The 25,885-nt window shown below is 37.5% G+C and overlaps 1 protein-coding gene across 1 annotated transcript in view; it reads right to left on the bottom strand.

Moving 5' to 3' along the window:
• The window catches only part of ahr2 (aryl hydrocarbon receptor 2), a 104,048-nt gene that overhangs the window by 63,732 nt on the left and 14,431 nt on the right, over nt 1–25,885 (bottom strand). Inside the window, exon 2 of the mRNA XM_055008198.1 lies at nt 19,077–19,264. Within this exon, the coding sequence (XP_054864173.1) occupies nt 19,077–19,264 (188 nt within the window). The remainder of the gene's footprint in view (nt 1–19,076; nt 19,265–25,885) is intronic.

Genomic DNA, 25,885 nt, shown 5'->3' with positions numbered 1-25,885 from the left:
ACACTTTTAAATACAAACACACACCTTTACCCACAAAAACACACATTGACCCACAAAAACATATACAGTTACCCACAAACACACATATTTAAACACAAACACACACTTTTAAACAGAAAGATACACATATTTAAACAAAAACACACACAGTTTTGAACAGAAACACATAGTTGGACAGAAACACACACAGTTTTGAACAGAAACACACACATTTAAACAGAAACACACACAGTTTTGAACAGAAACACATATAGTTAGACAGAAACACACACAGTTTTGAACAGAAACACACACATTTAAACAGAAACACACACAGTTTTAAACAGAAAGACACATATTTAAACAGAAACACACACTTTTAAACAGAAAGACACACATATTTAAACAGAAACACACACAGTTTTGAACAGAAACACACACATTTAAACAGAAACACACACAGTTTTGAACAGAAACACATAGTTGGACAGAAACACACACAGTTTTGAACAGAAACACACACATTTAAACAGAAACACACACAGTTTTGAACAGAAACACATATAGTTAGACAGAAACACACACAGTTTTGAACAGAAACACACACATTTAAACAGAAACACACACAGTTTTAAACAGAAAGACACATATTTAAACAGAAACACACACTTTTAAACAGAAAGACACACATATTTAAACAGAAACACACACAGTTTTGAACAGAAACACACACATTTAAACAGAAACACACACAGTTTTGAACAGAAACACATATAGTTAGACAGAAACACACACTGTGGTGTCCCCAGTAGATACCTGTGCAGGTCTCTACAGGACTCTGTGGTGTTTTGACTGTGATGATGGCAGCAGAGGGTCTGCAGGTCTGATGCTATCATCTGGACGTTTCTACCATTCAGCAGAGACAACCTGAACTCTCCGTTAGCAACCAGTGAACCTCTTCATAGCTCCTCTAATGATCCCCTCCCTGCTCTCCGTCTTCTCTGTTCTCTTTATTCCACAGAACCAGTTTTGTTTTTGGACTTTCATCTCTCCTGCCAGGACAAATATTGATGCTCAGACTCAAACCAGTTCGCTCTCTTTCTCCCTTTTCTTAATCCTCTTCCTCTTCCTCCTCGTCGAACAATGGATGGAGTTCTTTCAACGAGGAAAAAAGAAAACAAAACGCGCTGTGAAAACAAACGCCGCTCGAAAACAGCACAGAGAAGACACGAGATGAGAGAAAGCTGCACTGCAAACGACCATTATTCTATTAGTAATGTGTCATTTAGTGGATAAAACATCAGCAAACGACCATTATTCTATTAGTAATGTGTCATTTAGTGGATAAAACATCAGCAAACAACCATTATTCTATTAGTCATGTTTCATTTACTGGATAAAACATCCCAAGAACGACCATTATTCTATTAGTCATGTGTCATTTAGTGGATTAAACATCTGTAAACGACCATTATTCTATCAGTCTAACATTTATTGGATAAAACAGCCCAAAACGGAAATATTTTTGCATTTGTATGTCATGTACAAAGATATAAACACAATATTGTGGGTCCTAATATTGAAATATTCAACTAATATGGGAATAAGTTGAATTAAAAATATAACATGACAAGGCAAGGTTTCTTCCCTGTTAAAAGCCTGTTTTTCTTGCCAATGTCACCTTAGGGCTACTCTGGGGGTTCAGGTATATGGGTTCTATAAAGCATCTTGAGACAATCTGACCTGTAATTGGCGCTATATAAATAAAATTGAATTGAACTGAACTGAAAACTGTGAATTAAAATGGCAGAAAACAGGAAGTAAGAATGAAAATATATGGGTCAGAAAGCCTTCATAATAATGAAAAATGTCTAAAATGTTTTTTTTTAACTTTCTCAGACAAAAACCCAACATCATGGGTCGTAATATTCAAATATCCAACTAATATGAGGATAATATTGAATCAAAAACACAACACAGGTCAGAAAACCTTCATCATAACGACAAAAATCTAGAACATTTTCTATTAAGTTTCCCAGCTGTGCTCATGTTTACCAGCAGGGAAGTTACTCCTCTGACCTCTGATTTGACCTGCAAAAGTCCCTGATATTCCACTTGTTCTATAAACGGCCTGAACCCTGTCAATCCTGTGATTTGAGACCAACAAAAACATCTAATTCAGTTCTGTCGGCTTCCATTAAAGCAGCAGGCATCTGTTTCCTGACAGACTCGGGAGTCCTGCCAAGCCGTGTGTTTGTCGTGCTCGTACGTTGTGTTGTTTTTTTGTTCCTGTTTTACACGTCGTCGTGTGAAACCTCAGCGACGACCACAACAGCGAACGGCGACACCGGCTCCTGTCTGTCGACGCCTGGCATCGGCCTGTCAGTCAACGAGCAGGGAAAACCAGCGCTCCCAGATACCACGAGGCAAAAAACGGCCGCAGGAAACACTCGTATTTACAAATCTGAACATGTGCTACACACCTGCTGCTCGTTTTCATGCGGGAACTGTGACAATATTAATAAAAGCAGGTTAAAATGAAGGAATTAGAGGGTAAAACAGTGACTTGAAATGACTGAAAACAACTGGAAACGACAGAAAACAGCAAGTTTTTTTGCACTTTTGGGGTCATTTTGCACATTTTGTGGTCATTTTATGTATATTTGGAGTTATTATGAATGTTGTGGTCAATTTGCTTTGTATTTTTGTACTTTTGTGGCCATCTTGCATCATTTTTTGATAGTTTTCTTGTGTATGGGATTTTGCATTTCCTTTACCTCGATGTGTGCGGTTTGGCGTGGTTTTGCACATTTCACGTGGTTTTATGGTCTTTTTCTGCATTTTTTTTACATTTTGGTGCACCTCTTGCATCTTCTTGTGCATCTCTGTGGACATTTTTCATCCTTTTCTCATATCTTGCATCTCTTTCCTGCATAATATTGTATTACTTTTGCATTTTTTTGGTCATCTTGCATGGCTGTGTCTTTTTTCTTATTATATTTTCTGTCTCTTTATAGTTGTTTTTAAATACTTTTCTGCATAATATGCTCATGTTGCCTTGTGTTTTCACATTACTTTTGTATTTTTGTGGCCATTTTGCATCTTGGGTCATTTTTGTGCATGTTTGTGAACATTTTTTATCCTTTTCTGGTCATCTTGCATCTGTTTTCTGGATCATATAGTCATTTTGGTTTGTGTTTTTTGCGTTATTTTTACATTTTGCGGGTCATTTTGCATCTTTTTGTGGTTGTTTTTGTTTTCATGGACATTTTGCATGTCTTTATGACCTCTTTGGGGTCATATTGCTTGTGTTTTTGCATTACTTTTGTATTTTTGTGGTCATTTTTGCACATTCCTTCTTTCTGCATCAGTTTTTGATAGTTTTGCATGTTCTCATGTGTGTGGTTTTGCATTTCCTTCACCTCTATGTGTGCGGTTTGACATGGATTTGCACATTTCACGTGGCTGTGTGGTCTTTTTATGTGTCATTTTGCATATTTCTCATTTCAGTTAGCATTTCTAGTACATACAGAAACCATTCTTTACCTGCACTGGTAACATTTGTGGGGACAATGTTGAATGTGTTGATTCATTTTTAAAGCTAATGCAAAAAAGTCAACCTTCTTTATTTTTTTGGGATTTATGGCATTAGAACTGCAAAAAGAGACATTGCTAAGTTCTCTCTACTTGTTGTCATTGTAGGGAGCAAAAAAATGCTCAGATACTGCTTGGAATTCAGAGATGAACCTCAATTTGTGTCAATTTCTATTCATATTTGGGGTCTTCTAGCATCTGCAGACGTCTTGGAGTCAAAACTTGATGAAAAACAGCTTTTATTTTCACCTTAAACAGTCATATTTAGGGGATAAAACTCATCGTAATCTGCTAAAAAGCTCCATCTGCTTACTGGAGCTCTCAGCTGTGACATCCATCATGATTTTTGGAGCTTTCTAGAGTATTTTTTTTTACTTTCTCTGCTTCTTTAAGTGCATCATCAGCCTCTTTCTAAAGTCTGTGACCTACAGAACCACTGGATCTTCAACCTGAATCTGTCCACTGGAAACACATCTGGAAAACGCATGCAACAGGAGGGAAAAAAAAAACAAAAATGAATACATAACAAAGAAAAAAAGCCAGTGTGTGTACATGCATGTAAGTTTCCGAAGGCTTTCTACAACCACAAATTACTGGAGAGGGCTCCTCTGCCGGGGCCTCAGCAGCAGAAAGACTCGAAGCTTCCCCCCGAAAACCAAAATCCACGATGGAAAAACGCCACCGAATCATCACAAACCGCAACGAATATTTCCCTGAGATTGCTAACAGACTTCTCTCTCTCTTTATTTTTTTAATGTGCAAGTGCGGACGGCGTTTTGTCGTTTCTGGAGAAACACGTCATCCTCGACTTTCAACCTCTCAGGTGTGATAAAGACACCTTTATGCTCTGTCAGCCGTGTGAAGACGCGCTGCCAAATAAACGAGACGCAGCGTCCAGGAAACAAAGCGCGACTGTCTCTGGTGTTGTTTTAAAAGCTGCCAGGATTAGGAGCTGGTTTTCAGGCTTTACAGTCGTTTTGCGTCTCTGTGGCGACGTTTAGCAGATTTTTATGGACGTTTTTGATGTCGTTGTGGTCATTTTGCATGACTGTCTTTTTTTTTTTACATTTTCCATCTCTTTATGGTTGTTTCAAATCATCCTTTCTGCATCATATACTCATTTTGTCTTGTGTTTTCGCATTAATTTTGCATCGTTGTGGTCATTTTTGCATCTTGTGTCACTTTTGTGCATCTTTGTGGACATTTTGCATGCTTTTCTGGACATCTTACATCTCTTTTCTGCATCATATACTCATTTTGCCTTGTGTTTTTGCATTTCTTTTACATTTTGGTGCACCTTTTGCATCTTTTTGTGGTCATTCTGTTTGTCTTCAGGGACATTTTGCGTGTCTTCATGGTAGTTTTGCATCTCTTTGGGGTCAGTTTTGAATATATTGTCATGTTGCCTTGTGTTTTTGCATTATTTTTGGATTTTTGTGGTCCTTTTGCATGTTTTTGTGACCGTGCTGCACCTTGTTTTGGTGTTTTTGCATCTTTTTGTGAATGTTTTTCATCTCTTTGGGGTTGTTTTGTGTCAATCAGTGGTAGTTATGTGTGTCTTTGTGGTGTCTTTCGGACATGTTGCATCTCTTTGCTTGTCTTCATGGACATTTTTCATCTCTTCGTGGTCGTTTTGTGCATCTTTGTGGTGTCTTTTGGACATTTTAGGGCTGTTTTGCATCTCTTTGGGGTAGTTTTATGTCAATCAGTGGTTGTTTTGATGCCTTTAATGTCTTTTGGACACGTTGCATCTTTTTGCTTGTCTTCAGGGACTTGTTTCATCTCATTATGGCTGGTTTGTGTGTCTTTGTGGACATTTTACATCATTTTAGGGCTGTTTTGTATCTCTTTGGGGTAGTTTTATGTCAATCAGTGGTTGTTCTGTGTCTTTGTGGGGTCTTTTGGACATTTTAGGGCTGTTTTGCATCTCTTTGGGGTAGTTTTATGTCAATCAGTGGTTGTTTTGATGCCTTTAGTGTCTTTTGGACACGTTGCATCTTTTTGCTTGTCTTCAGGGACTTGTTTCATCTCATTGTGGCTGTTTTGTGTGTCTTTGTGGACATTTTACGTCTATTTGTGGCTGTTGCTCATCTCTTTGGGGTTGTTTTATGTCTTTGTGGTGTCTTTTGGACATTTTTCATCTCTTTATGGTCGTTTTGTGCGTCTTTTAGGCCACTTTGCAACACTTACGGCTGTCTTAAATCTCATTGTCGTCATTTTGTGTTCCTTCCACTGACTCTAAGTGGTACCAGTCGCTTCAAACCCAGGACCCCGACCCTTCAGGCCCCTCGGCCTGTGCCTGGTATGCTTGTTCAGTAATCCATCCTTGGGTTTGGTGTTTATGTTTATATAATATATGAACACTAACAGAGCCAGTGTGGGTTCAGCATGAGCTTTGAAACAATTAAAGCAAACTGTTTGGTTAAATCTACGTATGGAAAGTAGAAAACCAGCATTTCTCAGATTAAGGAGGGAACATTGAGCTTTGTAGTGAGTGGAGGCAAAGCCAGAAGAACAGACAGAGAGGATAAAAGCCGAGCCGTGTCTGAACATGAGGGAGGTCTGGTTCAGAGGCTCTTCACGGCGTGGAACAATGCCGGCGTTGTGAGCGTCAGGGCTGGGATCGAACCCCCGGGCGTTTCCCGTCCTGAGGCCCGTCCTCTGGGGACAGTCCGGGACGAGGAGGCCGACACACAGCGTTCCTTTCTCAGCCACATCCTGCCGGAGCGCCGTGCCGCCACGGCCTTCCCATGAGCCTTTGCACTCCGGGGTCGCCTCAGAGGCATGCTGGGAAATCCAGCGTTAGACTGAGCGATCGGTTATCACAATGAGCGGTTCACCATGAAGGCTTCTCCTCCTCAGGCAGAGGAGCTACAAACACCCCATGTCTGTGCTGGAGGAATAAATGTTGGATGTTTTCATTCATTTCTGGTGTGATGTGTGATCAGTTGTATGGCCTTATGTGAGCATCTTTCTGCACAATATGCTCATTTTTGCATCTTGTGTCACTTTTTTGCATCTTTATGGACATCTTGCATCCCTTTTCTGCATCACATGCTCATTTTGCCTTGTGTTTTTGCGTTACTTTTCTATTTTTGTGGTCATTTTGCATGGCTGTGTGTCTTTCTTGTTACTTTTTCCATTTCTTTATGGTTGTTTTGGAGCATATTTTCTGCATAATATACTCATTTTGCCTCATGTTTTTGCATTACTTTTGCATTGTTGTGGTCATTTTTGCATCTTGCGTCGCTTTTGTGCATCTTTGTGGACATTCTGCAACCTTTTCTAGCCGTCTTGCATCTTTTTTCAACATCAAACACTCATTTTGCCTTGTGTTTTTGCATTATTATTGCATTTTTGTGGTCATTTTGCATGGCTGTGTGTCTTTTTTTGACACTTTCCATCTCTTTATGGGTGTTTTTGAGCATCTTTTCTGCAAAACATACTGATTTTGGTTTGTGTTTTTGCATTATTTTTACATTTTGCTGGACCTTTTGCATCTTTTTGTGGTCATTCTGTTTGTTTTCAGGGACATTTTACATGTCTTTATGGTAGTTTGTGTCTCTGGGGGTCATTTTAGATCATATACTCATGTTGCTTTGTGTTTTTTCATTACTTTTGTATTTTTGTGGTCATGTTGCATGAATTTTGCAAAAATAAAATAAAGAAAATATTATTTTACAGATATTTGCTGTCATTTATGATTAGTTTTTACAGATTTGAACATTACAGTATTGAACATTTTTTTCCTGTAACCTTACTGCAGGATTTCATCTGTTTTTGTTTTTGTTTTGTTTTTTTACAGTTTGCACACAGTTTTAACAGTATAAATGTGTTGTACAGTCAGCCACTACGTCTGGGGTATTATTTAAAATCTGGCTGCTCTGGCAGGTATCCATTCACCAATTTGGAGACTTTACTGGACTCTAAAGCTGTTTGTTGATATACACATGTTTTATTTTCACGTCTGAGCAGTTAAAAGGTTGGCCTGTGTTTCACTGACAGCGGACAAAGCATGGCGAAGTTTTCTCAGCCTCGCAGGTCTTGAGGTCGGTCCAAATTCCTGGTGGAGGATAATCTAATAGAGAGACTCCTGCTGCCCTCAGCGTCTGGCTGCTCAGAGGCCACACACAGCAGCAAACAAAGGAGAGCTTCATGAAAAATCACTACACAAAATCACTCTTTCTCCGCCGCTATCTGCTCCTTTCTGGACCGTTGCTGCACGTTTTCAGAACCAGAAGCACTTCTGCGTGGACAATATGCTCGTTTTCCCAGATGCCACAGTCGAGTCTGCGCTCAAGAGCTAAGAATATCAAAGCCACTTCCTGCCTTGACGTCCTGTCCTGGCCTGAACGTGGCTTTACATAACGCAACGGTTCACTTTTGTTTGCCAAAACAAAGAAACAAAACGTAGAAATCCTGAGTGGAAGCTGCACAATAATGTGTCTTTATATAACAGCTTTGGTGACAGGACAACCACCACCATATTGTAGAGAATCCTTCAGCACATATCTACATATATATGAATATGTTTTCTATTATTTTACTACATTATGTGATCATGTTGTGACCAGTATCAAACACTAAGGTCTATTAACCCTGAGACTGTGAGATGCCTCCGCTGAGGAGTCTGTGTTGTAGGGCTGAAACAATTCCTTGAGTTACTCAAATAATTAGATAAAAATTAAAATTCCTAGAGGCAAAATTCTCTGAATGGAGGCTTCATTTAATCCACTACATACCAGACCCCAGATCACTAACTGGACCCAGATTTCATCCTATTCAGATCCGGATCTATAATCAATAAATTATCAGTGAATTTTAAATTTGACGGAACGCTCTATTTTAACCAGAGTAGTATTTCAAGTGTATAGTACCACAGTACTATACTCTCTATGTATTATACCCCTGTACTATACTATATATGTACTATACCCCTGTACTATACTATATATGTACTATATATGTACTCTCTATGTATTATACCCCTGTACTATACTCTCTATGTATTATACCACTGTACTATATTCTCTATGTACTATACCCCTGTACTATACTACATATGTACTATATCCCTGTACTACACTATATATGTACAATACCCCTGTACTATACTATATATGTACTATACCCCTGTACTATACTATATATGTACTATACCCCTGTACTATACTATATATGTACTATACCCCTGTACTATACTATATATGAACTATACCCCTGTACTACACTATATATGTACAATACCCCTGTACTATACTATATATGTACTATACCCCTGTACTATACTATATATGAACTATACCCCTGTACTATACTATATATGTACTATACCCCTGTACTATACTATATATGTACTATACCCCTGTACTATACTATATATGTACTATACCCCTGTACTATACTATATATGAACTATACCCCTGTACTATACTATATATGTACTATACCCCTGTACTATACTATATATGTGCAATACACTGCAGATGTCAGCCCGTGTTCCACCAGGACGGTTATTTCTGTTGCGTTCACCTCCTCTTTTGATGCTGCAACGCCAAGCATGGAATCCGATTACTCGATTAATTGCCAGAATAATCGATAAAATACTCAATAATTGAGAATTATTGACTTACTAAAGTAATTGATAGCTGCAGCCCTACTGTGTTGTCTTCAAATAATAGCAAATATCTGTAAAATAGAAGTTTAAGAAATTTATTTACCACATTTTTTTGTCTTTAATATATATATTTTTCTTTAGAATAACAACAAATATCTGTAAAATAATTATGTTTCATGATTTTATACAGTAAAAGGTGTAATTTTACAGTCGCACCTTGTAAAAGAACAATTTTTTCTCTGTGATTTTACTGGATATTATCTGAAATTCAACAAAACATAACAGGTTAAGAAATTAAAAGTTGCATATATTAAGGACAGAAAAATGATGTTTTTGTTCAGCAACCAACCAAACTGTCACAGGGTCCATTATGATCACATTTACAGCAGCTCCGAGGTCGGTACGTGGCAGATGGCTTCTACAGTGGCATGCTGCTGGTCTCCGATGGCACGTCGCTGCTATTTCATCCACATAAACCATTTTCCAGTGGCAGGTACCGCTTCATACTGGGAGGACATTCTTGGCCGGCGATCGAAACTGTCACATCAGAATGCAAACTCAGTGCCAGTGGCCATTTTGGCAATTATATGTGTTTAACTTGAACATAACACCCAACGCAGCAATCATAGTCACCTTGAAATGCTGCCATTGGTGGCAAACTAGCATACTGGTGTGACCGTTTGATCGCCAGCCAAGAATGTCCTCCCGGTATCGAGTGGTCGCCGTAGAAGTGATTTATGCCACTAACCCGGAGAGGAGATGCCATCGACCGCTTTAAAGTCTCAGCGTCTCGTAAAATTAGTCAACTCATTGGTCGTGACGGGACCAATGAGTTGACGGGAACCTCATCAGGAACGGAGATATTGCCGTTATTGCCGTTAACGTGCAAGAAACGCTTCTTAAAAGGGAGAATTTGTTGCATTTTTTCCATTTGACTTGAACGTGAACTGGATATTTTTAGAAAGCGTCAACCTTTTCATCATTACGTCGGAGCTGGTTACGTAGAACTAGTTAGCGAGCAGCGTAGACGAATACATCGTCACGCGGCGCTATAAGACGGCTTTGTTTACATTCTTCCGTTGTATGCCACCTTGGATTGTGCTACATTCGCTAACTTTTTACCCTTCATTATGGCTCCCAAGCGCAAGTCACACTCTTCTGATGCTTCGAAGGAAAGGAAAACCACCTCCATGGAAGTGAAATCAGATATAATAAAATGCTCGGAACAAGGCGAAACACTGCCGAATATCAGCATTATTAGATCAAGTTGTAAAAATAGTGCAACATATTCAGTTTTCTTCATATAAAATGACTCATACATGCATGGCAGTCATTGGTATTCATGACTTTTCCGAAGAACTGATCGATATCGTGATGCACATAATGGCTTTGTTTACATTTTCGCCAGACTCATGGCGAAAATCAACTTACGTTGATCCCTAGGAACGAAACTATGACGTAAGTCTAGGACACCATGTAATGGAAATGCCTTGAAATTGCCTCAGAATCGACGCTGCTCCTCAGGAAACAAATCGTATCAAAGGCGAAGACTAAGAAAATGTGAAAGACACTTCTTTTATCTGCGTCTGGCAGTGCTTAGATGTACGATACATTAGACGGAAATCATCATGATAGATGTTTACAGCAACGAAACCCAGCGCTTTTTAATTTTCCAGCTAGCAAAGAAATGTGAACACACGCCCAACGCTCAGCCACTTCCACTAAAGATGGTTATGGGAAATCAAAACACTTTCTTCCAAGAAAGTTGAAGGTTGAAAACTCTGGAAAATGTCAAACGTGACTCATAAAACCTTTCAAAAACATTACATAATATGTTGTGCTTGGCTCGTCACGCCGATCCCTGCTACATAATCCTGCGTTATTTATTACTACATGCCACAGATTGCGTCAGTTTGAGTTCTGGCTCTGAGAAAAATTCCCACCGGCGACCAGAATTGCTTCGAATTAATAAGGAGAACTTGCAGGTAAGTTAGAGTTATAAAAGCTTCAATTCAACATGAAACTCTTGACGTGAGCAGCTGTGTTGTATCTTCGAAAAGTCGCCCTGTAAACTTAATTTTATGGACCTGATGTGCTGTTTGATGTCTTTTGTTTCCAGTTTTGTTTTTACTGTCCGTCCTTTTATCTTGTCTACCTTCAATCACCTCCCTGACTTTGATGTCTGCTTTTATTCCACGGCGAAATACGGTACCTACAGTTAACCAACATCAACCAAACATCCCGTTTCGGCACAAAAAAATATTTTCTGCAGCCAAACACCAGCAAAATTAGAAATGATGAAAAGACTACAAGGAGTGGATTCATCTACAGGTGGACAAACAGACTGGTTTAATGAGGAAGTAAAACCTCAAAAGCAACAGTAATGAGGTCTTTCTTTTAAAAAAACATGGGTAATCACATGTGTTACAATGAGCTTCAAAGAAAGGAGAGTGTGTTGCAGAGTTTTATGAATGCATAAAGCACTGCCGTGCAAACAGGCCTCCCCACTGCAACAACAAGCTGGAGTCCCACAGCGTTTGTTTGATGGGGGGAAGGTTTGAACTTCAGACCAGAGAGCTGAGGAGGAAGAGGTCGAACAGTCGCAGGAAAAGGGTCCGCCGTGGACGGATCGGTCGCCAACAAACCGGTGGCGGCGGGGGGAGGAAGCGGGGAGCTGTTGTGAAATCTTACAAACCAGCAAGGGGTATCGATAAATCTGTTCTCAGCCCAACAATAAATAATTTACAGCGTGTGTTTTCGCAATAAAAAAAAGAAAATTACCGGCCACCGGGCGATGTGATTCAAATTTATCATCTGTCCTTCTGAGGAGTCTCACGGTTTTCTCTTTTATGGTCGTATTTTGCCTCTTTATGGTCATGCTTCGTCTCTTTTTGACCATATTTTGTGTCTTTTTGATCATTTTTTGTCTCTTTATGGTCATATTTTGTCTCTCTATGGTCATATTTTGTTGCTTTATGGTCATATTTTTTCTTTTTTGTGGTCATATTTTGTATTTTTATGTATTTTGAACATATTTTTTGTGTTTTTGGTCGCATTTTGTCTCTTTCTGGTTGTATTTTGTCTCTTATGGTCATATTCCATCTGTTTATGGTCCTATTTTGTTGCTTTAATGTCATATTTTGTTTCTTTAAGGTTGTATTTTGTCACTTTATGGTCATATTTTGTCGCTTTTTGGTTGTATTTTGTCTCTTTCTTGTTGTATTTTGTCTCTTTATGGTCGTATTTTGTCACTTTTTGGTTGCATTTTGTCTCTTTTTGGTCATATTTTGTGCGTTTATGGTCGTATTTTGTCTCTTATGGTCACATTTCATCTCTTTATGGTCGTATTTTGTCACTTTAATGTCATTTTGTTTCTTTATGGTTGTATTTTATCGCTTTATGGTCATATTTTGTCACTTTAATGTCATATTTTGTTTCTTTATGATTGTATTTTGTCACTTTTTGGTTGTATTTTGTGTCTTTTTGGTCGTTCTTGACCTCGTTTGGTCATATTTTGGCTCACTTTTGCTGCTTTTTGGCGTCTTTGGTCATATTATGTGTCTTTATGGTCATATTTCGGCTCTTTTTTGACACTTTTTGTATTCTTTGGTTATATCATATGCATTTTTGATCATGGTTTGCCTCTTTCTGATCATATTTGTCTCTTCTACGTAGTTGTTCACCTCATTTGGTCCTGTTTTGTTTCTTTTTGGTCCTATTTTTTCCTCTTCATGGCTATATTTAAACTCTTTATGGTCATGTTTAGTTTCTTTTTGGTCAAATTTTGCCTCTTTTTGGTCACATTTTGTCTGTTTTAGTCATATTTTGTCTCTTCTAGGTAGTTGTTCACCTCATTCGGTCATATTTTGGCTCCTTTTGCCACTTTTTGTCTCTTTTTGGTCACATTATGTGTCTTTATGGTCATATTTGGTCTCATTATGGTCATATTTTGTGTCTTTTTGGTCGTATTTTGTTTCTTTTTGGTCGTATTTTGACGCTTTTTGAGACAAAATTGCTTGATTTGAATTGTGCAAATGAAAAACATTTTTTAAAAGGTTGACATGGTTGCTTTTTATGAATAACCAAGAAAAAACATACATTAAGTCTTTTATGTGTGATTTATATTCACATCCTGTCTCATGTGAGTCCAGTTTCATCAACACCTAAACAATCAAAAAGTAGCACAGCAGTCCTTGTTTTCCTCTCCAAAGTTTCTCTTTAGTTCTACGTCTTTAATCCCTTTTTCCTCACAGTCTTGGTGTTATTTGACCTCTGTTGGTCACAACATAATCACATAATAAAATAGCAGAAAACATATTCACAGTCTGATTAACAGTCATGCCCAGACTTGTTTGTGATTGTCATTTTATAAATGTAATCTCTTCGAGTACAATATTAAATTTTACTACAACACATGTCAACACGGGTTTCACCAGAGCGGCTGCGGTTGCAAAAGTCTCCAAAGTCTTTCCGGAGAACCGAGCGGAGCCACAGTGGAGTCACAGTTTGACAGTAACCAGACTCCCTCCAAATGCATTTGTTCAGCTAAGTGACCGACGCCGCCAAATAATTGATGAGCCCAAAGCAACAGACTCTACTGTTTCCAACAGCTTGATACCGCAGTTACAGAGGCTCACATCACGCTGTTTTTTTTTTTTTTTTTAACTATTTCAGAGCAGAAATAACTCACAACCCGTCCGCGGGGGGTTGATGGGGTTGTTAGTCAACGTGTGCAGTGACTCGCTGATCGCTCGCCAGCGGCTGACATTTCTGGCTTCGCTCTGCAGCCCATTTCGGAACAAAACCTCCCATTGATTCCAGTGGCAAATGCCTCGTTCTCGAGCCAATAAAGAGAACGTTGAAGCAGTTTTATTATTCTAGTATTTGGCTGATACACCTCCCCGTTGCATGGGTCTGATTTGTGCTGACTGCCTTCTTTGCTGCTCAGTGTGGGGAGAGTTTAAGGTCTAGATCTTTCCTGAAAATGAGGAGATGCTCAAATTTTATTAAGCAGCAGAGCAGTAAATACCGGTTTAAACACACTGGTAGCAATCAAATCAAACTTTATTGTCATTTAGCTGTACATAAGTCCACAGCACAGGCAAAATGAGAGGGCGTTTCTCTAGGAATTCAATAAAACAGAAGAAAAAGAAAGAACTTGATTTAAAACACACACATCCTTGAGACGTACTGCAGCTAAAATGAAAGTGAAATTGTGAAATCTGTGAATTAACAAATGATTTAAAACTACAACTAAGGTGCAGTGGTGTGCAAATTCCTGAAGCGACAAGCCGGAAACTGTTAAAATGAGCCATAAAGTGTCCAATTTGAACTTTCCAACGGTACTTGAATGCATCACATGTGACGTCAGGTTCCACCAGAAAAAATAGCCAACGATGAGCTCAGAATCGTCGCGTTAACTACAAATAAAATCAGATAAAAATAACGTGTCATCCAGTCAGTTTGTTGGTGGTAATTTGTCTGATTCCTCCATTTAAATATGAGCGTTAATATGTGCTACAGTAAAAGTGGCAGCCAGTAGCAGGATGTAAAAGCTGCTGTTTACCACATTTTACAAATTATCTTGGTTCTTCAGAGATAAGGAGAGATTGGGCTGCAAATAATGAGTCCTGATAAGTTGTTTGCTCTATAAAATGTCCAAAAATAGCTTAAAAAGTGTCGATCTGTGTTTCTGAAAGTCTTCAAATGTCTTATTGTGTCCACAACAACAGTGCAAAAAATGAGCTATGAAAATTAATTTAATGGATTTCATGGGCTATTTTTGAACAAAGAATAAAATTACCACAAAAAGATGCCAAATCAACAGACAGATGCAAAAAAAACCCTAAAATGATGACAAATACACACAAAATGACAGAAAAAAGACACAAAACATCAACAGAAATAAAAAAAAATAACAATAAAAAGCCACAAAAGAAACACAATACACACAGACACAAAAAAACACAAACTGTCAACAGAGAGAAAATGTGACGACAAAGACAAACAAACTGATGACAAGTGGACAAAAAATCACCACAAAGAGACACATTAAATGACCAGAAAAACACAAAATGACACACAAAATCATGACAAACACACAAAATAACACTATAAAGACACAAAATGTCAACAAAGACAAATGAAACGATCACAAAGAGACAAAAAATGACCATAAAAAGACAAAAAATGAAGAGGAAGACAGACAAAGTGACTACAATGACATAAAATTACCACTGGCTTTTGGTCAAAAGATGCCAAACCACCACAAAAACACACAAAATTATAACAAAAAGATGTGAAACCACCACAAAAACACACAAAATTACCATAAAGACACCAAACCACCATAAAAGCATACAAAATTACCACAAAAAGATGCCAAACCACACAAAAACACACAAAATTACAACAAAAACACGCCAAACCACCACAAAAACACACAAAATTACTGCAAAATGATGCCAAACCACCAAAAAACACACAAAATTACCATAAAGACGCCAAACCACCATAAAAGCACACAAAATTACCACAAAAAGACGTCAAACCACACAAAAACACACAAAATTACAACAAAAACACACCAAACCACCACAAAAATTACACAAAATTATCACAAAAAGACACCAAGCCAGCACAAAAACACACAAAATTATCACAAAAAGATGCCAAACCACCACAAAATTACAACAAAAAGATGTGAAACTACCACAAAAATGCAAAAAATTACTGCAAAAAGATGCCAAACCACCATAAAAACACACAAAATTACAGAAAAAGATGCCAAACCACACAAAATTACCACTAAAAGATGCCAAACCACCACATAAACACACAAAATTATCACAAAAAGACACCAAGCCAGCACAAAAACACACAAAATTACCACAAAAAGATGCCAAACCACACAAAAACACACAAAATTACAACAAAAAGATGCCAAACCACAACAAAAATACACAAAATTACCACAAAAAGACGCCAAACCACACAAAATTACCACAAAAAGACACCAAATCACAGAAAATTACCACAAAAAGACGTCAAACCACCATATAAACACACAATATTACCACAAAAAGATGCCAAACCACCACAAAATACGCAAAAACACCACAAAAAGACGCAAAACCACCACAAAACACTCAGTTTACAATGATGTAAATCAGACAAAAGCAGGAAATTCAAACCACGTTGGCTATTTTTGCATGATATTTGACTAAAAACAGAGGCTTCACCGACCATATGTGCAGCAGTTACCGTCCCATACAGGGTTATATTAGCCTTTTAGCATCCGGCACACAACAGGTGGACACTAATACTCAGACTGTGTACAACTCATCTCCCTGACAGCATTTACAGAGAAATTCTCGCCTTGTCTCGGTCCACTTCACACCTCCCGTTGCCGAGGATCCAAATATACGGCGAGCCATGAGGGCCAGATTTGACACCGATATAGCATCCCAGCTGACGACTACCACACCCCTCTCCCCATTTACTGTAAACAGGGACTCCGTCTTGGATCTAATTGCTGCTATTTTCACAAAAGGCAGCGGAACAAAATGTTTGCCGTAAAAGTTGAATAAGCTCACATCGGGAACGCTTGACTGTTTCATAAATAACCCAGAGCCCCAGCGGACAGATTTGTCTTTTCAAAGAGCTCCGAGAGCATCGTTCCTCCTCCAGCTCCTCTTACAAAACAAATCCTTCCACCGCCGTTTCTTTTCTTCTTCTTCTTCAAGTACTTGTACGTAATTGTTTTAAAGATTTATAGCCTGGAAAGCTTCGTCTGAGACATCCAGATGTTGCTCAGAAAGCTTGTATTCCACTTCCTTCTCCATTATCCTGCCAAAAATATACCGTATTTCTTGAATTGTCTTTGATGCCGACCATCTTTCCTTCCTGACTTTTGGCTGCCTGTTCAAAACACTGAAAGTCTCAAGTGTGTGTGTGGACAGAACTTAACCATTTAAACAACATTCCCAGTGTCAGACACAAAAGTGAAACTGAAGTGAGACTGGTATCCCTCAGACGAACACACAAAAGTGGAAGCAACGGGAGTTGGTTTGTCTCTAAATGGAAATAAATACGATCTTTAAAGGCTCAGAATAAACAGTTTTCTTTAACCCAAAGTGTGGCTGCTTGGTTGACCGTGCTGCATTTGAGTTTTAACACAAAAAACTACCAGAACAGATGAAAAACGGGATTTTGAACACACAAATTTGCCCTAAGACTTTCTAATAAGACTGGAATAAATCAGAATAAAGGTAAGTTATTGAACTACAAATTGCTGGAATGAAAAAATCCATCAAATTGTCATGTTGTCACTGTCAAATATTAATATTATCACCCGAGGAATGATTCAAACCAATGCAAACATCTCATTTTGTGGTCGGCTTAGCTTCTAGATGAAAGGACTAAACAATATCCACACTGTAAATGCAGATTTAAAACAATTTAGCCAGCCTTGTTAACATTCAATAATCAATTAATCGTTCAAATGACTCAAATACAGCAGGTTTTTCCATATTCTGATTAAAAAATAATATTTTAGACCAATGAAACCTTGCAAAACGAGCTTGATTGAGGAACAAGTAAAGATAAATTTAAGAATGAAAATGACCTAATTTCAGAGCAAATCCAAAGTTTTGAACGCAGTCTACAGTAGATAACCTGTAATGTCATTAATTTCTTCACAGCAGTTTAATATCAAAATAATTCTTATTATTTACTGTGGCTAGCATAAATGCAGCTGCAACAAATGCTGTCGTAGAAACCTTATCAGTCCAGGAAATCAATCAGTGTTTGCCAACACCTTCAAAACAATCAATACACTTCATCGCTTTAGTTTGAGTCCTGCTGCTGCTGAATTTTGCAGCGTTTCTGCTGACAAACACTAAACTCCCAGCCTGTGTTAACATCTGAAAATCCTAGCTTAGCATTGTTAGCATGAGCAACAGGTAGCTAGCTAAACTGGACAGCTGTTGAACAACTTGACACCACAGATTCCACGACCACAACAGCTAGCAGTCGTGAGAAGCGCTTGCTTTATGGATGTCGGTCAGCAAACACACCTGTAACTCCATCTCACTAAACAGTAAGAGGCTCCACCTGGTGGCACCAACAGGCACTACAGCACCTCTGCAACGCATTTCTTGACATTCTTGTCCTTCGTTTTCTGCCTGATGAGATCAAATTATCAACCACAAGTAATCGATTAACAGCTATGCTACGTGTCCACAGGACCGTTTTTTCAGACATGGAAACGCACCTCATCTGAATATCGCCCACTTGGTGGGCGTGTCACTAGCAGGACACAAGGTGGTCACATGACAGCACTTTCACTTCACTTCAGCAGAAGTGTTGGACCAACATGGCAGCTCGGTCGCAAACAAAAACAGTTCAGAGAAAAGTATTTCTGTGTTGTGGACTTTAGCCCATTTATGGGTCTCCCGCTCAACCTGTTGAGCTTACGGGGGCGCCCTAGTTTAGACGTTTCACGAAAGTTTCGCGAGGCGTCGGACCTTCACTTCCCACAACAAATTTGCATCAAGGAGGAGTCAAGTCTATTTTATGCAAATGAGTGACGCGTCGCAACATAGCTCAAAATGTGCTACAATGCAAGATGTGAGAAACTGATGGATCCTGTGAACACGTACCATTAATCGTGAACATCCCCGATCCGTCCACGTTAAAAACTGTGGACGTCTGCAACACTTTCAACTGTCTGAACTGAGTGTAATCAGACTAGCATCGTTTCTCATATCCAGATAAAATAAGTCCTACTAGTCCATAGAGCTCACGGTGTGTCTGCAGAGAAAGAGGCCAAACATTGTGCAAAAACGTGTATTAAAAGCCACAGAGAACGTTGTGGAACACTTACCGTTGTAGAAGCTCTTGACCTTCAGAAAGCCGACGCTGAGGCGGAGGACGGACAGCTTGTCCAGCCGAGCCCGGACGTCCTCGGTGAAGGGCAGCAGGCTGGTGAGCTTGTCCAGCTCGCCGTTGAGACGGTCGCGGTGGCGTTTGGACGGGTTGGTCTTAGCGCCATCAGGAGGCTGAGGTTTGGGTCTGCGGACACAGAAAGGTAAAAACATTAGAACACCGACTCTTGACGACTGAGAAACTGGTTCCTCCAAATCTCGAGTCACTTCTTGAAAAGGTCAGATTCCCTTTGAGAAGTTTGGACGGAGACTGAGAAAGGTCACGCTGACAAACGAGGCTGATTGTATTCTGGATGCTGACATGAGTTTGAATCAGTACAACAGCTGCTGGGATTAATGGAGATGACACACAGATAAACACTGAAGGCTGCACGAGGTCAAATATCACTAATAAACAGATATATGGAAGGGTTTTCCTTTTTCACATTGTTAAGTTGACAAAATAGAAAATTCTGGAGGTCAAAATAGCCTATTTTGTTGGAAAATCCATCATCATCTGTACATAATGTTCTTGAACTCTCGTCTTTTTGCATTTTTCTGTACTGTATTGTGTAAATAATATACACTACTGTTCAAAAGTTTGGGGTCACCAAACAGACAATTCCATGTTTTCCATGAAAACTCACACTTTCATTCATGTGCTAACATAATTGCGCAAGGGTTTTCTAATCATCAATGATCCTTTCAACACCATTAGCTAACACAATGTAGCATTAGAACATAGGAGTGATGGTTGCTGGAAATGTTCCTCTGTACCTCTATGGAGATATTCCATTAAAAATCAGCCGTTTCCAGCTACAATAGTCATTTACCACATTAACAATGTCTGGACAAGATCTATTCATTCATTTAATGTTATTTTCATTGAAAACAAACTAATTTTCTTTCAAAAATAAGAGCATTTGTACATCTGTAATCTGTCTTTTGAGATGCTGTAATGGTAACCTGTCACATACAGAAAATACTGGACTGCCACACATTTCTGCATTTTTATTTTATGTTTTGTGTTTTTGCAATAATCTGGTTGCAGTGAATGAAATTCCACCAACTCTTGCCGGTTCTGTGCTACAATCCTGCAATATTCCTGAGCTGAAAGTGAGTTTCCACACTGCATTATGAGACAGAAACGACACACAACCTCATAAATGTTCCACCTTAAGTTGTAATTATCTGCGCAGAGTCTTTCTATCATCACATGAATCTATTTAAAACCGTCTGAGGACAATGACGAAGCCCGGACCACCTCGACTCTCCAGAGCCTGCCGCCTGCTCCATCCATTGTCGCCACGGCAACCAGGTGAGAGAAGTGATGTCACCTGCTGCAGGGCTTGTTTACCAGCCGAGCGCTTCACGGCGAAAAACAACCGCAGGTGATTTACAGCTGGACAGATGAGAGGATCCACAGAGCACCGCGGGTTATAAATCCACAGAGCGAGGGGGAAATAGAGCTTCCTTCCTGAATGACATTTCCACCGTTTGAAATGTCACGTTTATTTACACAAAACATAAAACTGAAAGGCGCTGACTCCAGGGTAATGAATTAAAGCTCCATTATGACTGAGTCCAGGGACGTACGAGCTTAAAAACAGGCTGGAAAACCTGAGAGGACGTTTAATTCTCTTTTTATTTATTCATTCAGGTGTTAGGTAATTCTTCACCTCCAGAGCTTCATCACACTTTCCATCCTGACTAAATTGTGTCATGAACAGCTTATAAAGCAACATGCAGGTTGATTTTCACTAATTTTACACTCAATACTTGTCAGAAATTATTTGTCAATGTGAGATTTTTCATGTTTTATGTGAAATAAAGCAGATATTTTTAGCATTTCATCTCAATTGATCTAATTTTTAGAACTATTTCTCTGAATTGTGAGAAATAATGAAATGAAAAACAATGTCCACATCAAAAAACTGTAGTTTCACAGATAATTCATTTTTTACAACATCTGATGGTAAAATGACACAAATTTTTACAGTATTAATCAGAAAATAATATTATTTTAAAGACGTGCTGCTATTTAAATGTGCATTCAGGTTTAAAAAGTGGGAAATTATTTTTTTGCTGTTTTTATATATATATTTTATAGATTTTACCTGTTTTGTGAAACTACAGATATCCAGTAAAATCACAAAAGAAAGTATTAATTTGCACAAAAACAGGCCAAAATTAGAATTTTTACAAACAATAATTTGCTGTTTTACAGTGTGTGAGCATTATTTTTCAGATATTTGTGATTATGTTTACTGTTTTTACACTAACGATGTGTTTTCTGGCACCTTTGCTGAAAGACTGTCAGTTATTTGACAGATTTTTGTTTTTTACATCGTGCAGAATATGTTTTGTCTTTACTAAAACTATATTTTGTGCTGCATGTTACATTTATTAAAATGTCCCAAATGACTAAAACTTAACCAAAAATTCCTAAAATGTGTCAAAAATGAGGAGAAATCCTTCCAAAAGGGCCTAAGTTTATCCAGAATTGATCCAAACTACAGAAAAATGTCTAAAACGACTGAAATGTGTCCAAAATAAAGTCAAATAGTGTCCTTCATGACTACAGTATTCTCAAAATGACTCAAAATTAGTCAAAAATGACAGAAATCTTCTCAAAAATATATTTTTTAAATGTCCCAAATGACTAAAACTTATCCCAAAATTCCAACAATGTGTCCAAAATTATGTGAAATTTATCCCAAATGATTAAAATTTCCAAACGTCCAAAATGCACACAAATTGTCCAGTATAACCCAAAATTAGTCCAAAATATGCAAATAGAAGAAAGAAGGTGCAAAAATAATATGTCCTTCTGTGCACTGTTCTGCTTCTAGCTGCACACATCACTGCAAATACACAAAACATAACTCAAAATGTGTCCACAATGACATAAACCTGGCCAACAATTACCCAAAAATAGTCCAACATGACTGGAACTTTTCTAAAATTCAAAAAAAATGTGTCAAAAATGAAGTGAAATCTGTCCAAAATGACTAAAATTAGTCCAAAATGCATAGAAGAATTGTCCAGAATGACCCAAAATGAGTCCAAAACATGAAAATAGAAGAAAGAAGGTGCAAAATTAACACGTCCTTCTGTGCACTGTTCTGCTTCTAGCTGCAAACATCACTGCAAATGCACAAAACTAGACTCAAAATGTGTCCACAATGACATAAAGCTTGTCAACAATTACCCAAAAATAGTTCAGAATGACTAAAACTTATCCAACATGTTTGGATAAGTTCTTCTAAAATTCCTAAAATTTGAACGAGTGCTTATTTTCTTGGTTTTCTGGCCACGCTGTGTTTTTTGAGGTGGGTTTTTTTTAGTGCACATGCAGATTTCTTTTCTCAGAAACCTACTTTCTGATTCATTTCTTGCAGTGTAATTCACTGGTGACCTGTATGATCTGCCTCGCTACAGCAGCATGTCAGATAAAAGGCTCCGGTTAAACCCTGGCTTGATAAAGACAACACGTTTTGTTGTGTTAACTGGTGTGAGGAGGTAAATAAACCCAGATCTGTGGGCCTGTTTGGCTGCAGGTCCAGAGAGGAGCAGGTCTGTAGCTGAACTCTGGTGGCCGGCCGTGAACCCAGCGGCTTTAACTCAAACCACACCTCCACAGAGATCTTCTGTTGTCCAGAGGAGGCGTGAAGCTGTGGAGCTCCTCAGACTGGGCTGGCTCTGGAGTTACGAGGAGTTTACGCTGGAAAAAAGCTGATTTCTGGAGCCTAAAAAAAACACACATGCACTTCTTTATCCTTGTTACCTGTTAAAGTCTAACCTGCTGCTATTTTCAGACTTCCACGACATGATTTTAGTTGCCACTATTTTTATTTACCTGTACGTTTTTCTTAATTTTTAAGAAAGAATCTTGAATCTTGAGGAAGGCACTCTGGTGTTCAATTTATTTCATTTTTTTGTTTTGTACTTATTTGTCCAACATTTCGGATTCTCCATATTTTGCAGTCGATTGCGTTTATTTATCCATTATTTATTAGTATTTTTTTTCATTTTTTTTAACTCATTAATTTATTTTATTTTAGTCTAGTTTATTTTATTGATCCATTTTATAATTTTTTTTTTTCAATTTTTATTTATTTATTTTTATTTAATTTTAGTCTAGTTTACTTCATGTATTTATCTTAATTTATCCCTGTTTTATTTTTATTTAATTTTTTTCTATTTTTCTATTTTTTTAGTCTAGTTTATTTTATTTAGCCATTATTTATCCATTTTTTACTTCTATTTTTTGCTATTTTTTATTCTGTTTAATTAATTAATTTAGATTTTATTTATTTTATTTTCATCTTGTTTATTTTATTTTATTCAGCCATTATTTATCCATGATTAATTTTTTTTATTTTACTTCTAGTCTAGTTTACTTTATTTCATTTTATTTACATCTATCTTTTCTATCCATTTGGTACTTAGATTTATATTCTGAATCAACAACATGATAAGTAATAACAATGAAAATTGCAGGTTTTTATCTTGAATTTAAATCAGAGATTCCAATTATTTTATTCAATTTTATCAATCTTTATTTTGCTTTCATTTATTTAGCCACTATTTATCCATTTTTTATTTTTTTATTTTTTCTTTCTTTATTTTATTTTAGTGTAGTTTATCTTATTTTATTGATTCATTATTTGTCCATTTTTTTCTTTTCATTTTTTCTTTTTTATTCGTCATTTTTTCATTATTTTATTTTAGTCTAGTTTATTTTAGTTAATCTATCCATTATTTGTCCATTTTTATTTTTATTTTAAATTTTTATTCATTATTTATTATTTATTTTATTTTATTTTAGTGTAGTGTATTTTATTTCATTTATCTATTTTTTTTGCTTTTTTATGTATTTATTTTTATTTCTTGTAGTTTATTTTATTTTTATTTATCCATTTTTATTTTTATTTTATTTTAGTCTATTTTATTTTATTTCCATGTATCTTTTTTTTAATCTATTTTGTACTTAGATTTATATTGTTTGACATTTGTTGTGGTTAGCAAAGACGTGCTTTTAAGTCACTTTTAAGATGTGCTAAAATGTGATGTGGATGTAAACTGGTGTAGTTAAGCATTTTTGGTATTTTAAATCACATTTATTTCCAAACGAGCACAAAAGCGACCACAAACTTCACCCAAGAGACGAGTTGTGCTCAGCGATCATCGTCTGCATCACAGTTTAAAAACAGCTCGCCTCTACTTCTTCTTTCCGCTTGAAGAAAACAAGTTTCCAGATCGCTGCGGCTCCCAAAATAAATCTTTGAGCCGACCTCGATCAAAACCCAGACGAGCTCCAAGACAAACTGGCAGCTATTGTACGCAAACAAAAAGTAGAAATACAGTTTGGCTTGAAACATCAACACACGTGCAAATCTGTCAAGTGGAAAATGACGAACAGACAGTGTTTGAGTTCTGCAGATTTTTTTTTAGCGCTTTTGAGTCACAAATCCTATCTAAGTAAGGGGTGTCAAACACTGTAAAAATTACAGAGCAAAAAAAATGTTATGTCTACCACAGGAGGGATTGAAATGTTGTCTGCAACTAGGTGGAAAAAATACATGCATGTATCTGAAACCAGCTTTTAAACAGACGACCTCATGACACTTTGCTGTCTGTTGCACATTCCCTGCTGATTACTGCACATACAGCTGACGCTGCACTACAGTCCCCTGCCTTTATTCATCTAGTTTTCACTTTAGTTTAGTTTATCTTATTCTATTTTATTTATCTATTATTTATCCCTTTTTTTATTTTTTTCTATTTTTCTATTTTTTAGTCTAGTTTATTTTTATTTTATTTATTCATTATTTATCCATTTTTAATTATTTTTTCCATTTTTAGTGTCATTTATTTTATTTTATTTATCCATTATTTATCTATTTTTTATTTTTACATAATTTAATTTATTTTATGTTAGTCCAGGTTATTTTTATTTCAGTTTATTTATCCATTATTTATCAATTTTTTTAGTTTTTTATTCCTTTTTTATTCATTTATTTTAGTCTATTATATTGTATTTTGTTTTATTTCTATTTATCTTTTTCATTTATTTTGTACTTAGATTTATATTGTTTGTTGTTCGCTGTGGTTAGCAAAGACAGAACTTAATAGCACAGGGAGACGGGTTTCTTTCCTGTGCATGTGACAATAAACCCTGAACCTTGAATATCGACCCACTTGTGTGTTTTTGGCACACATTGACAATAAAGGCTTTCGGACTGCGATTCTGGTCAGATGGTCGAGCTGAAATTGTTCTAAAAATTTACTTATTTGAGCTGAAATCAACAATTCGTGCTTATTTCTGCAGAAAAGAAATGCAGAATTGAAAACGACACAAAGAGAAGGAGGAAATTCAAGCTTCTGTAGCTGCAGACAAACTTCTAATCTTACACTAAAAGGATCCAAAATGCAGATTAATGACAGCAGCAAGCTCGGCTGACATTTAAAATGAGCGACGAGCTTCGTCAGGTTCTGGCTTGTTGCTCGTGAAGCGTCTGGCTGCTGTGGGAATAAAACCGGTGGCTTCCCAGCTCCAGGTCGCTCTCTCAGAGCAGCTGCTTCTCCACTTAAATCAGCTTCAGATGTTCCTGCTGAGGACTCCGCCGGGGATTCCAGGTCAGGCGAGGCCACAGGAGGAGTGTGAGAGCACCTGTATCGCTGCATGCTGTGGAGGCATTCGACCCTTTAACCTCCTGACTTCTGCTCTAGAGCCGCAGGAAACTTTAGCCAGAAACGCACCAAA

This window comes from Amphiprion ocellaris, chromosome 24 (genome assembly GCF_022539595.1).
Source record: "Amphiprion ocellaris isolate individual 3 ecotype Okinawa chromosome 24, ASM2253959v1, whole genome shotgun sequence".
Lineage (NCBI taxonomy): Eukaryota > Metazoa > Chordata > Actinopteri > Pomacentridae > Amphiprion > Amphiprion ocellaris.
Note: the sequence above shows the minus strand (reverse complement) of the source record. Positions and strands in the feature narration are given on the sequence as shown.